The following is a 14,353-nucleotide window of genomic DNA, read 5'->3' as shown; positions in this document are numbered from 1 at the left end:
TATTGCTGGTAGGAAAGGACTTCTGTTTTTGGAAAGGCAATACAAGCACACGGTTAAAAAATACCAACAGTAAGAAGAGTAAAAAATAGTAACCTCTTCCCTGTATTTCCCCAATGCCCCAGAACAACTGCCAAAAGACTTTTGATTTAAGGTATGCTTTAATTAACTTCAGTAGTTGTGGCTTGTGGGCTCTAGAACGCAGGCTCAGTAGTTGTGACGCACGGGCTTAGTTGCTCCGCTGCATGTGGGATCTTCCCGGACCAGGGCTCAAACCCATGTCCCCTGCATTGGCAGGCGGATTCTTAACCACTGCGCCACCAGGGAAGACCCAAGGATTTTTTTTTTTTCTATCCAACTGTGAGCTGCTGTCTCTGCTACTACTGTTGGAAGGTATGTAGCTTTAAAGCAAAGAATATATCTTTAAAAGCAAAGGCAGGATAATCCTTGTCCCCATCCTCCCTGTCTTAAATAAACAAATTTATTATTATTAATTTTTGGCATCAAGTAAAACTTTTATGAGTGAGTAAAGTTTGACAGATGACTTGGTTGTGTCTGTACATTATTTCAAAGATATTACCTATCATATGACTTAGAGAACTAAAGAATTTGTCATTTCCTTTGATGGGGAAATGATACTTGATCCCCCATTGCCTGGCCATTGTACGTGACTCTATTATAGAACTGCAGTGGTGCTTACAGAGGTGAATAAAGGAGGCTCTTGGTTTCCAATTTTATTTTTTGTTTCTTTATGCCCATAAAAATAATTTTTATACTCTTCTATTTTCTCAGGAAAAAAACATACTTGTGAGGCAGTATCTGACTTATGTGTAACTATACAGTTCTGCATTTGGTTTTGAGAATTATCAGAATATGGAAAAGTGATATTTTAATCTATCTAAAAAGATCAGAGGCTAAATTTTTAATATTTATACAATTTAAAAAATTTTAATATTTATACAGTTTAAAGTCATATTATTTCTGTTTAATATTTGAAGTCTTAACCGTGAAATGGGTGATTTATGGAACACCTAATAACCACAGTGGGTCTTTATACATCATTGTATTCTCTGTAGTCATACACATAATAGTTTCTAAAAAGTGTTAGTTTGATTTAAATTTGATAGTTAATAGCAGATGATAGGAAAAAATGTTCTTGTTGGGAGCATAAAGCTAAATCTTTTGAGAAGTGTGTTTAGTATTCTCAACTTAGTCTACTTTAAAATGTTTAAGAGGGACCTTGGGGGACTTCCAGTTTTAAAATAGCCAAGTAACAGTATTTCTAGCCTTTTATCTCTTGGAAATCCTCTCTAATAATTAGGAGAATAAGGAACAGAAAGCACCATTTTGATGAAACTAGGGAACTTCTGAAATCCCTCATCCCCAGTCACAGCGAATGAAGTTGGAAGAGTGATAACTTACCTCACTGAGCCGACACCTGAGTGCTCATGGATGGTCCACCATTGGGAAGCAAGCAAGTTTGCTCTGCACCCCAGAAAAGCACAGGAATTACAAGTATCAGGTACCTCAAAAGACAGGGATGGGGAAGGGCACTGAACCAGATGTGCTTGAGACTCCAGAAAATTGGGCACAGAAGAGGGCAGAGGTGAGATACGAGACTGAGAACAGGGGTTAGGTGAAAAGTCTACAGACTAATAGCTGCCCAACTACCCAGCAGCCAGAAGACTGGAATTTGGGAAATGCTTAAGAGATACTGAAGGGTCCTAGGGAAAATGCAGATACTGACTTGTGGATTCCCTAATCAAAAAGCTGGTTTGCCCATCGATTACCCTGTAGTGGGGGTCACAGCATAGTCATCCCACCCGTGTACACTAATTGCCATGTTATTGCCTCCAAGATGAGAGAGACCAAAACAATCAAAAGGAACTTAGAGGAAACAGAATAAAAGAGTAGAAGAAAGTGTAAATATGTAAACAAAGTCTAATTAATGTCCTCAGAGATAAGAGAAGATAGTGGATTTATGATAAGAGTAAACTGCTGCTTTAAAAAGAGAAAGAGCAATCAGAATACAGAAGAGCTCTTCAAAATTAAAAAATTGGCAACTTAAGTTTAAAAAGTCAGTAGAACATTTGGAAGATAAAAGGTGAAGAAATTTCCAGGAAAGTAAACAAGAAGAAAAGTAAGATTCATAGAGAAACTCTTACAGTCTGAACTCTGATTAATGGAAATTCTAGAGAAGAATGTGAAGAAATTATCAAAGAATTAATACATAAGAAAATTGCCAGAATTGAAGATCATGGATTTTCAGGCCCATCAGCACCAATGAATGGAAGAGCACCCAGCCCAAGCTCTGTTACCAGGACAGAGTCCTAAAGATTAAGTAACAATCCTAAAAGCCCCAGTGACCAAAAAGTTCATTTGCAAATTGTCTGAAATCAGAATGGTGAAACATTCTTTTTAAACAATACTGGTGCAGTGGAGAGTTGTTTTTAATTTTTTGTTAAAAATGATCTGTTTAGAATGCCATACCTAGTGTCGACTTAAAAACAAATGCACAACCTAAAAGTTGAAATTTATGTTTTATTCGGTGGACATACTGAGGACTTAAGCCCAGGAGACAGCCTCTCAAATAGCACTGAGGGAGGTAAGGGAGGAGCCAGGTTACATAGGAGTTTTCGCAACAAAACCAAGTAATCAAAAGATTGCTGTTAATTAAAGAAAACCAGACTTCTCAAGTTAATGAATTTAGCACTTTTCCATATATGGGAAGATGCAAGAGACTGCGTTTATTGAAGTCATTCCTTTGATATGCACCCTAAAAGGCCAGTATCCTGTTTCTCTCCATCCTGAACCCCCTCAGGGTGCACACGTGGGGGTGGCTATGGCTTGATGGCCTCAACATCCGTTCTTTACTGATATGGCAGGTGACATTCTTTGTCCACACTAGTTAAACTATTTGTGAAGTTAGAAATAGACTTTATTTTTAAAGATATAAAAATGTAAAAAAAATTTGCTTCAAACTGTCACATGAAGAGATGTGATAACCAAATTTAATATGATATTCTGGATGGCATCCTACAACAGAAGGACACTCAGTAACAAGACAGTCTGAAAAAATATGAACTTTAGTTAATAATAATGTATCATAATTGGTTCATTAATTGTGACAAATTTACCACACTAATGTAAGATGTTAGTAATAGGATAAACTGGCTTGGAGTATAGGGAATACTCTGTATTATCTTCACTTTTTTTTTTTTTTTGGTAAGTCTAAAACTTATTTTAAAATCTAAAATTTACTTTTAAAATGTTTACAAAATGTATCTTCATGCATCCTTTCTTGGGAAGCTAGATGTGCTGCATAATGAGGGAATAGAACAAGATCTAGAAAATAAGAGCTTCAACCCAGGAGAGACAGTCTAAGGGAATTCCCAAGATTATGTTCTAGAACAATAGCTGTGCCACAGAGTATTCCAGGTTGGAGGATGAAAGCTGGAGTGCTCTGTGAAGGCGATCTTTAAGGGGAAGAAAAAAAAGTAATGGAACAAATTGATGGGGTTGATCATGTGGAAAATTATATCGAGAGGCTGTTAGAGACTGGGGGAAATTTTAAAAAGAAAACTATGCAAATGCAATAAAAAGGCAATTTTAATTCCAGGAGAACAAAAACGTTGATTAGGAAAGAGAATGTAATTCTACTATACTGTTTGGTTCACTAGTGGATAATATATTTTTCTAGCCACAGTAATTGTTGTATAATAAAGAATTTGACTGACCTTTGTTCCTGGGAGGGAGCATCTAGATCCTTGGAATTTCCTAAGTGATAGGAGTGTCTTTGTTATTTATGGTGGGCTCTGATAGTTTATACTAATGAAATCACTCAAGGTGGGACTGTATAGAGCTTCAGGATGGGGGCTGGTCCTGCCAGAAACACCAACCATGTGATTAGAAGATTGGAGCTTTGAGCCTTGTGATACCAACTCAACCCTCCAACCTCTGGTGAGGGAAGGGAGGAGGTTTGGAGATTGAGTTCAGTCCTGTGACCAATGATTCAGTCAGCCATGCCTTTGTAATGAAACCCAGTGAAAACTCTGGACCCTTAAACTTGATGTAGATTCTTCCTAGTGGGTGAACACATTGATGTGCTGGGTGAGGGTAGGGGGATGACCTGCCCTGATTCAGAGAGGGCATGGAAGCTCTGCATTTGGGACCACCCTTGACGTTGCCCTAAGTGGCTTATTCATTTGGTTGGTCCTGATTTGTATCCTTTATTATAAAGCCGTAATCATGAACTGTAAGTTATCCTGATGTCTGTGAGTCATTCTAGTGAATTATTGAACCTGAGGAGTTATGGGAACCGGGAACTTTGCAGTCAAGTAGTCACAAGTGTTGGTGGCCTAGGGACCCCTGAGCTTGTGGCTGGTGTCTGCATTGTGGGCAGTTTTGCTGGGGACCATGTCTTTCACCTGTGGGATCTGTACTAACTCTGGGTGGTTAATATCATAATTGAGTTGCAGTATTACAATAAGGTAAACACTGACAAGTGACAGAATCTTGTGATATAACTTCATTGGAAGGATGGGGAAAATATAAAGGGAGTAAAAGTTCTCATCAACCCTAATGAGTCAAGTAATATATTGATGAATCAGGAAATTACAGTGTAACATAGGATTTAGAACATGTAAAGATAAGGAAAAACAATTAAAAGCAATAAAAATGGTTGCTTCTGGGGAAGGAATAGGAAGGTGCAGAAGGATAGGGGTAAAGTCCTGTTTTTTTGGTTTTTTTTTTTTTTGCGGTACGCGGGCCTCTCACTGTTGTGGCCTCTCCAGTTGCGGAGCACAGGCTCCGGACGTTCAGGCTCAGCGGCCATGGCTCACGGGCCCAGCCTCTCCGCGGCATGTGGGATCTTCCTGGACCGAGGCATGAACCCGTGTCCCCTGCATCGGCAGGCGGACTCTCAACCACTGTGCCACCAGGGAAGCCCCAGTCCTGGTATTTTTGGCCTAAAAATTTGTAACTGTTATCTTTTTTGGACTAAGTTATGTATTAGACATAAATAAAATCACTTTAAAAAGAAGGAGCTTGACTGTAGGCTGTCAGTAGTTCATCAGGAAATAAACTTGGACAGTGAGATGTGTGTATGTGGGGGGTGTTTTGGGGGATGCTCTTAGGAAGAGCACCTGTGAGGAAGCAAAGGAAGCCGAGTAGGGCAGAGGGAGAAGTCAAACTGTGATGCAGGAGTCAAACCTGATCCCACGGGAAGCTCTGAACCTGGGATGGTGCTTCAGAGATGCTTAAGTGATGCTTAAGGGAGCTGGGTCTTTGTGTGGACCAGTCATTAGACGTGTACTGCCCAGGGGAGGAGCTATAACCTTGGGCAAGGCAGCTCCCTTTGGCTCAGGGCAGTTCCTGGGAGATGCTCACTTGTGAGCTGACAGCAGATAACACTCCTGGCAAGAGGATTGCCTGAAGACCTCTGTGCTGGAAGGGAGGATGTGGTTGGTGCTCTAACAGTACCCATTACAAACTCCAAAAACTGGAGAATCTAGAAAAGGAAGGTTTGATATCCCTTAGGCAAATTTTATAATCTCTAGTCCTGGCATATTCTGAGCTATCCAGGATTTTTTTTAAAATTTATTTTATTTATTTTTGACTGTGTTGGGTCTTTGTTGCTGTGTGCGGGTTTTCTCTAGTTGCGGCGAGCGGGGACTACTCTTCTTTGCAGTGCGCGGGCTTCTCATTGCGTACTGTGTTAATATATCCTAATTTACTTATTCTCTTGTAGTTTATTATTTGGGCTTGTTTACCAACTATACGTAAATAAAGCTACCATGGACATTGTTTTGGTAACATGATGCCTATTACCTCTTGGAAATTGTTAAGTCATAGATAGGCACACATTTATTTCTGGACATAATGTAAAATCGTTTTTCCAAAATGACTGTGTCCATTTACAGTGCCACCAGCAGTGTATGAGAGTTCTAGTTGCTCCACATCCTTGTCAACACTTGGTATTGCAGTCTTTTAAATTTTAGCCATTGTCATGGATATTCATTCCTAAATTTGAGCCACTGGTAATTGCTCCATCTTTTACATCAAGTACAATTGACCATTGAACAGCATGGGGGGGTTAGGGGCACAGACCCTCCATACAGTTGGAAATTCAAGTATAACTTTACATTTGGCTCTCAGTATCTGGATCTTGCATCCGAGGTTTTGCATCTGTAGATTCAACCAACCTTGGATCGTGTAGTACTGTAGTATGTATTTATTGGAAAAAATATCTGCGTATAGGTGGACCCTTGCAGTTCAAACCCATGTTGTTCAACGGTCAACTGTATTACACAGGTCTTCTTGTGTCTAATTGGTGGGTCCTAACTGTGATCAGTTCTCCATTGTAATTCTTAAACTAAACTGTTACTATTTTCTTTTCTCAGTTGTCACGGGTAGTACTGATGGAATTGGAAAATCATATGCAGAAGAGGTAGGTAATTTTCAAGACTTTTCTTTTTGGTATAAGAATATAAGAACAGATATAGAATGATCTCTTACAGTAGTTTTGATTTTTGAAGTTAAAAGCACAAATATAGTGTTACATTATATAATAGATGTACTTTGTTTCGATCTTGTTAGAAATGCTATGTTCGCTTAAACACAACTTTAAAACAAATTTTTGTGCAAAATGTGTGTCAAACTTTTTATCCTGGAAAGTTGGAGTTGTGAAAATTTTAGTGTAATTTTATTTTGTATTGTGTAACTATAGACAGTTCTCAGTTTTTAAAGTTAATTGTTTTGGATTATTTTCCAAAAAGTAGACAGATTATTAGAGAGTGGTTACATCTCCAAACAAGTCCATGGCATCATTTTCACAAGAAGGACTGTGATGGATGGACAGATATTGACAGACACAGGCAAAAGATTCAAGTTCTCTGTAATGTAATTGAAGGAAGGGAAACCATGATAGTTTGAAGACCACTGTACAAAGCTCTCCTGTGAAGGAGAGCTTCCCTGCCTTCCAGTTCCACAGAGGCACCAATAGCCTCTGATATTGCCCGATTGTGATGAAGGTCCTGACAGATCCATTGAATCTCTCATTTGTCCTTTAAAAAGGCTTAAAAAAAAAATCCTTTGTTTTCCCAGCTTTTTATTTTGAGTATAAAAACTACAGAAAAGTTTCAGGAAGAGTATACAATGAACACCCATACACCTTTCACAAGGATTCGCCAGCTGTTAACATTTTGCTACATTTAACTATAATTTGGCTGGACTATTTGGGAGTTACAGACATTGTAACAGTTCACTCCTAAATATTTCAGCTTGAAACTTCAGAGAACTAGAATATTCACCGTTGTAACCACAGTACAGTGGTCACACATAGGAAGTTTAACTTGACACAATACTGTTATACAATATACAGTCCATATACAAGTTTCCCAATTGTCCCATTAATGTATTTCATAGAGCTTCTTTTTTTGTTCCAAAATCCATTTAAGGATTATGCATTGCTGCTTTTTTTTTTTTTTTTTTTTTGCGGTACGTGGGCCTCTCACTGTTGTGGCCTCTCCTGCTGTGGAGCACAGGCTCTGCACGCGCAGGCCCAGCGGCCATGGCTCACGGGCCCAGCTGCTCCGCGGCATGTGGGATCCTCCTGGACCGGGGCATGAACCCACGTACCCTGCATCGGCAGGTGGACTCACAACCACTGCGCCACCAGGGAAGCCCCATGCATTGCTTCTTAATGTCATATCTCTTGACTAGGAGAGTTCCCTAGCCCCTCCTTTTTTTCTCTTTTTTCTTTTATAACAGTGGCATTTTTTTAAAAACCTAGGCCAGTTGTTTTGTAGATTTCTCAATTTGGGTTTGTCTGATTGTTTCCTCATGATTATATTCAAGTTAAGTATTTTTTAGCAGGAATGCTACACAGGTGATACTGTATTCTTTTGAGTTTATCTTATCAGGAGCCACAAGAAGTCCATTTGTTCCTTTATTGATTATGTTAAAATAAATCATTTATTAAGATGTTGTCTACCATAATTTTCCATTATAAAAGTACCTTTTCCCCTTTGTAATTAATAATCTGTGGGATGATACTTTGAGACTGTATGGATATTTCATTTCCCAACAATCTTCCACCCAACATGTGTTGCTGTTTTTTGCCTAAATTAGTTGTTACTAGGGTGGTTTAAAAACGTTAATTTTCTGAAAATTTGAATTTTATTTAATTTAATTTTTTATACAGCAGGTTCTTATTAGTCATCAGTTTTATCCACGTCAGTGTATACATGTCAATCCCAATTGCCCAATTCATCACACCACCACCACCAGCCCCGCTGCTTCCCGCCCTTGGTGTCCATACGTTTGTTCTCTACATCTGTGTCTCTATTTCTGCCCTGCACACCTGTTCATCTGTACCACTTTTCTGGGTTCCACATAATATGCGTTAATATACGATATTTGTTTGTCTCTTTCTGACTTGCTGCACTCTGTATGACAGTCGCTAGATCCATCCATGTCTCTACAAATGACCCAATTTCGTTCCTTTTTATGGCTGAGTAATATTCCATTGTATTTATGTGCCACATCTTCTTTATCCATTCATCTGTCGATGGGCATTTAGGTTGCTTCCATGACCCGGCTATTGTAAACAGTGCTGCAGTGAACATTGGGGTGCATGTGTCTTTTTGAATTATGGTTTTCTCTGGGTATATGCCCAGTAGTGGGATTGCTGGGTCATAGGGTAATTCTATTTTTAGTTTTTTAAGGAACCTTCATGCTTTTATCCATAGTGGCTGTATCAGTTTACATTCCCACCAACAGTGCAAGAGGGTTCCCTTTTCTCCACACCCTCTCCAGCATTTGCTGTTTCTAGGTTTTCTGATGGTGTGAGGTGATACCTCATTGTATTTTGATTTGCATTTCTCTAATAATTAGTGATGTTGAGCAGCTTTTCATGTGCTTCCTGGCCATCTGTATGTCTTCTTTGGAGAAATGTCTGTTTAGGTCTTCTGCCCAGTTTTGGATTGGGTTGTTTGTTTTTTTAATATTGAGCTGCATGAGCTGTTTGTATATTTTGGAGATTAATTCTTTGTATGTTGATTCGTTTGCAAACATTTCCTCCCATTCTGAGGGTTGTCTTTTCGTCGTGTTTGTAGTTTCCTTTGCTTTGCAAAAGCTTTTAAGTTTCATTAGGTCCCATTTGTTTATTTTTGTTTTTATTTCCATTACTCTAGGAGGTGGATCAAAAAAGATCTTGCTGTGATTTATGTCAAAGAGTGTTCTTCCTGTGTTTTCCTCTAAGAGTTTTATGGTGTCCAGTCTTACATTTAGGTCTTTAATCCATTTGGGGTTTACTTTTGTGTATGGTGTTAGGGAGTGTTGTAATTTCATTCTTTTACATGTAGCTGTCCAGTTTTCCCAGCACCACTTACTGAAGAGACTGTCTTTTCTCCATTGTATATCCTTGCCTCCTTTGTCATAGATTAGTTGATCATAGGTGCATGGGTTTGTCTCTGGGCTTTCTATCCTGTTCCATTGATCTATATTTGTTTTTGTGCTGGTACCATATTATCTTGATTACTGTAGTTTTATAGTATAGTCTGAAGTCAGGGAGTCTGATTCCTCCAGCTCTGCTTTTTTCCCTCAAGACTGCTTTGGCTATTTGGGGTCTTTTGTGTCTCCATACAGAATTTATGATTTTTTTGTTCTAGTTCTGTAAAAAATGCCACTGGTGATTTGATAGGGATTGCACTGAATCTGTAGGTTGATTTGGGTAGTATAGTCATTTTCATAATATTGATTCTTCCAATCCAAGAACATGGTATATCTGTCCATCTGTTTATATCATCTTTAATTTCTTTCATTAGTGTCTTATAGTTTTCTGCATACAGGTCTTTTTTCTCCCTAGGTCGGTTTATTCCTAGGTATTTTATACTTTTTGTTGCAGTGGTAAATGGGAGTGTTTCCTTAATTTCGCTTTCAGATTTTTCATCATTAGTGTATAGGAACGCAAGAGACTTCTGTGCATTCATTTTATATCCTGCAACTTTACCAGATTCATTGATTAGCTCTAATAGTTTTCTGGTGGCATCGTTCAGATTCTCTATGTATAGTATCGTGTCATCTGCAAACAGTGACAATTTGTATTCCTTTTCTTTCTTTTTCTTCTCTGATTGCCGTGGCTAGGACTTCCAAAACTATATTGAATAATAGTGGCGAGAGTGGACATCCTTGTCTTGTTCCTGATCTTAGAGGAAATGCTTTCAGCTTTTCACCATTGAGAATGATGTTTGCTGTGGGTTTGTCATATATGGCCTTTATTATGTTGAGGTAGGTTCCCTCTATGCCCACTTTCTGGAGAGTTTTTATCATAAATGGGTGTTCAATTTTGTCAAAAGCTTTTTCTGCATCTATTGAGATGATCATATGGGTTTTATTCTTCAATTTGTTAATATGGTGTATCACATTGATTTGTGTATATTGAAGAATCCTTGCATCCCTGGTATAAATCCCACTTGATCGTAGTGTATGATCCTTTTAATGTGTTGTTGGATTCTGTTTGCTAGTGTTTTGTTGAGGATTTTTGCATCTATATTCATCAGTGATATTGGTCTGTAATTTTCTTTTTTTGTAGTATCTTTGTCTGGTTTTGGTATCAGGATGATGGTGGCCTCATAGAATGAGTTTGGTAGTATTCCTTCCTCTGCAATTTTTTGGAAGAGTTTGAGAAAGATGGGTATTAGCTTTTCTCTAACTATTTGATAGAATTCACCTGTGAAGCCATCTGGTCCTGGGCTTTTGTTTGTTGGAAGGTTTTTAATCACAGTTTCAATTTCATTACTTGTGACTGGTCTCTTCATATTTTCTATTTCTTCCTGGTTCAGTCTTGGAAGGTTATACCTTTCTAAGAATTTGTCCATTTCTTCCAGGTTGTCCATTTTATTGGCATAGAGTTGCTTGTAGTAGTCTCCTATGATGCTTCGTATTTCTGCAGTGTCCATTGTAACTTCTCCTTTTTCATTTCTAATTTTATTGATTTGAGTCCTCTCCCTCTTTTTCTTGATGAGTCTGGCTAATGGTTTATCAATTTTGTTTATCTTCTCAAAGAACCAGCTTTTAGTTTTACTGAGCTTTGCTATTGTTTTCTTTGTTTCTATTTCATTTATTTCTGCTCTGATCTTTATGATTTCTTTCCTTCTACTAACTTTGGGTTTTGCTTGTTCTTTCTCTACTTCCTTTAGGTGTAAGGTTAGATTGTTTATTTGAGATTTTTCTTGATTCTTGAGGTAGGCTTGTATTGCTATAAACTTCCCTCTTAGAACTGCTTTTGCTGCATCCCATAGGTTTTGGATCGTTGTGTTTTCATTGTCATTTGTCTCTAGGTATTTTTTGATTTCCTCTTTGTTTTCTTCAGTGATCTCTTGGCTATTTAGTAACGTATTGTTTAGCCGCCATGTGTTTGTGTTTTTTAAGTTGTTTTCCCTGTAATTGATTTCTAATCTCCTAGCGTTGTGGTCAGAAAAGATGCTTGATATGATTTCAATTTTCTTAAATTTACTGAGGCTTGATTTGTGACCCAAGGTGTGATGTATCCTGGAGAATGTTCCGTGTGCACTTGAGAAGAAAGTGTAATCTTCTGTTTTTGGATGGAATGTCCTATAAATATCAATTAAATCTGTCTGGTCTGTTGTGTCATTTAAAGCTTGTGTGTCTTTGTTAATTTTCTGTCTGGATGATATGTCCACTGGTGTAATTGAGGTGTTAAAGTCCCCCACTATTGTGTTACTGTCGATTTCCTCTTTTATAGCTGTTAGCAGTTGCCTTATGTATTGAGGTGCTCCTTTGTTGGGTGCATATATATTTATAATTGTTATATCTTCTTGGATTGATCCCTTGATCATTATGTAGTGTCCTTCCTTGTCTCTTGTAACATTCTTTATTTTAAAGTCCATTTTATCTGATATGAGTATTGCTACTTTAGCTTTCTTTTGATTTCCATTTGCATGGAATATCTTTTTCCATCCCCTCACTTTCAGTCTGTATGTGTCCCTAGGTCTGAAGTGGGTCTCTTGTAGACAGCATATATATGGGTCTTGTTTTTGTATCCATTCAGCGAGCCTGTGTCTTTTGGTTGGAGCATTTAATCCATTCACGTTTAAGGTAATTATCAGTAATGTATGTTCCTATTACCATTTTCTTAATCGTTATGGGTTTGTTTTTGTACGTCCTTTTCTTCTCTTGTGTTTCCCACTTAGAGAAGTTCCTTTAGCATTTGTTGTAGAGCTGGTTTGGTGGTGCTGAATTCTCTTAGCTTTTGCTTTCCTGTAAAACTTTTGATTTCTTTGTTGAATGTGAATGAGATCCTTGCCGAGCAGAGTAATCTTGGTTGTAGGTTCTTCTCTTTCGTCACTTTAAATATATCATGCCACTCCCTTCTGGCTTGTAGAGTTTCTGCTGAGAAATCAGCTTTTAACCTTATGGGTGTTCCCTTGTATGTTATTTGTCGTTTTTCCCTTGTTGCTTTCAATAATTTTTCTTTGTCTTTAATTTTTGTCAGTTTGATTACTGTGTATCTTGGTGTGTTTCTCCTTGGGTTTATCCTGCCTGGGCCTGTGCTTCCTGGACTTGGGTGGCTATTTCCTTTCCTAAGTTAGGGAAGAAAACCGGTAATTTTTTAATGATAATGATATCTGTCCTTTTACATTTACAGTAGATGCTGTTTTTCTATAAAAAGCAGCTTTTCCTTGTTCTTCCTCCCCCATTAATTTTTTAGAAAAACTATCAGTATATATTTATGGGTTCTTTAGATGTTTTATAAATGATTAATTTAGGAAATTATTACCAACCTTAATTATCTTTAGAAAAAATGTTCTTCCATATCTTCTCATTTGCAGTACTACTGTTAATAAAAGTTGGCTTGAGGATTTAGGACTGGAAAATTAGTTCACTAAATCACTTACGGTTCATAGCACCTAATTTATTCTCATTTATATACTGTCTGGAGTAGTTCACTAAAAAGTTCTGTGTATATCAGTGTTTTTTTCCTCTGCCACTATATTTATGGGTCTCTGGGGTAGAAACCATGTTCCCATAAATCATTCATTCTCTGAAGCACTTACACAGCACTGGGGAGGTACATAGAGGGTACCCCTCAGGAATTTCTTTTTTAAGTCATCCAATAAACTATCTTAGTTTGCCTTTGTAGTCCATAAAGTCTAATGTTTAAATAAACATTTTAAAATTGATTCAATTTTTAGGAATTCCTAACTTTTTTTTTTTTTTTTGCGGTACATGGGCCTCTCTCTGTTGTGGCCTCTCCCATTGTGGAGCACAGGCTCCAGATGTGCAGGCCCAGCGGCCATGGCTTACAGATCCAGCCGCCCCACGGCATGTGGGATCTTCACGGGCCGGGGCATGAACCCGTGTCCCCTGCATCGGCAGGCGGACTGTCGACCACTGCACCACCAGGGAAGCCCGGAATTCCTAACATTTTAACTGTGGTTTTCTTTGTCATTTCTGTAGTCTTCGTGTATCCTCTCTAAAATGAAAACGTTTTTAAAGCTAATTTTTCAATTAAAAAAGTAATAGATACTTATGATTAAAAAAAAACTAAGTATAGACAAGTCCAAAATAAATGTAAAAGTCTTCCTTTTTCCAAAATCCTATGACTCTTATATACTAGCTTGATTGAGAAAGATAACCCTTTGGGGAATCTTTTTGTAAAGTCTTCATTTTGTTTTGCCCATTCATTGCACTGGGGTTTATTAGTTTTTTAACTTGGATTACCATATGGTCAGATTTTCTTAAAATGACACTGTATCTATCAATAATTTACATTTTAAAGTGAAACGCAGGTGTCATTCAACTGTTTGGTGTCTCTTTTATTGTTTTAGTTAGCAAAGCGTGGAATGAAGATTGTCCTTATCAGCAGATCACAGGACAAACTGAACCAGGTTTCCAGTGAAATAAGTAAGTTCTCACATCACCCTTCCCTCCTGTTATGATCACAAAAGGAATATAGCTAGTCTAAATTTAATGTTTTCAAGCAGATATCTAGCATTGACATAATTATTTATAGTTCAGAAAGCTGCTTTTTCATGCTGTTAATGGGATGTTTCACAGATGGATCATCAGTTTTTTCAAATTAATATAGGACTATTATAATTTGCTTAAAATGTCTTTAACTGACTCGTTTAGATTCTTTTGTCAGGAGTCAAGTTCTCTGATCATTTTATCATGTTCTCCTTAAATATCTGAATTCCTTTTCTGTTGTTTCATTTAAATATTCTTGCATTTTTTTACTCTTTGACTTCATTGTCTTTAAATGGTATATCATATATGATTGAGGAAGAAATGCAAAAGGTAACATATATACATGTGACAGGGAAACTACTTT

The 14,353-nt window shown here is 37.7% G+C and overlaps 1 protein-coding gene across 3 annotated transcripts in view; it reads left to right on the top strand.

Moving 5' to 3' along the window:
• Positions 1-14,353, top strand: part of HSD17B12 (hydroxysteroid 17-beta dehydrogenase 12) — a 189,510-nt gene that overhangs the window by 71,330 nt on the left and 103,827 nt on the right. For all 3 annotated transcript variants that reach the window (XM_067749340.1, XM_067749339.1, XM_067749341.1), the window contains exons 2-3: positions 6,399-6,445; positions 13,851-13,926. In XM_067749340.1, the coding sequence (XP_067605441.1) occupies positions 6,399-6,445; positions 13,851-13,926 (123 nt within the window). The remainder of the gene's footprint in view (positions 1-6,398; positions 6,446-13,850; positions 13,927-14,353) is intronic.

The sequence above is a fragment of the Pseudorca crassidens genome, chromosome 9 (genome assembly GCF_039906515.1).
Source record: "Pseudorca crassidens isolate mPseCra1 chromosome 9, mPseCra1.hap1, whole genome shotgun sequence".
NCBI classification, from domain to species: domain Eukaryota; kingdom Metazoa; phylum Chordata; class Mammalia; order Artiodactyla; family Delphinidae; genus Pseudorca; species Pseudorca crassidens.
Note: the sequence above shows the minus strand (reverse complement) of the source record. Positions and strands in the feature narration are given on the sequence as shown.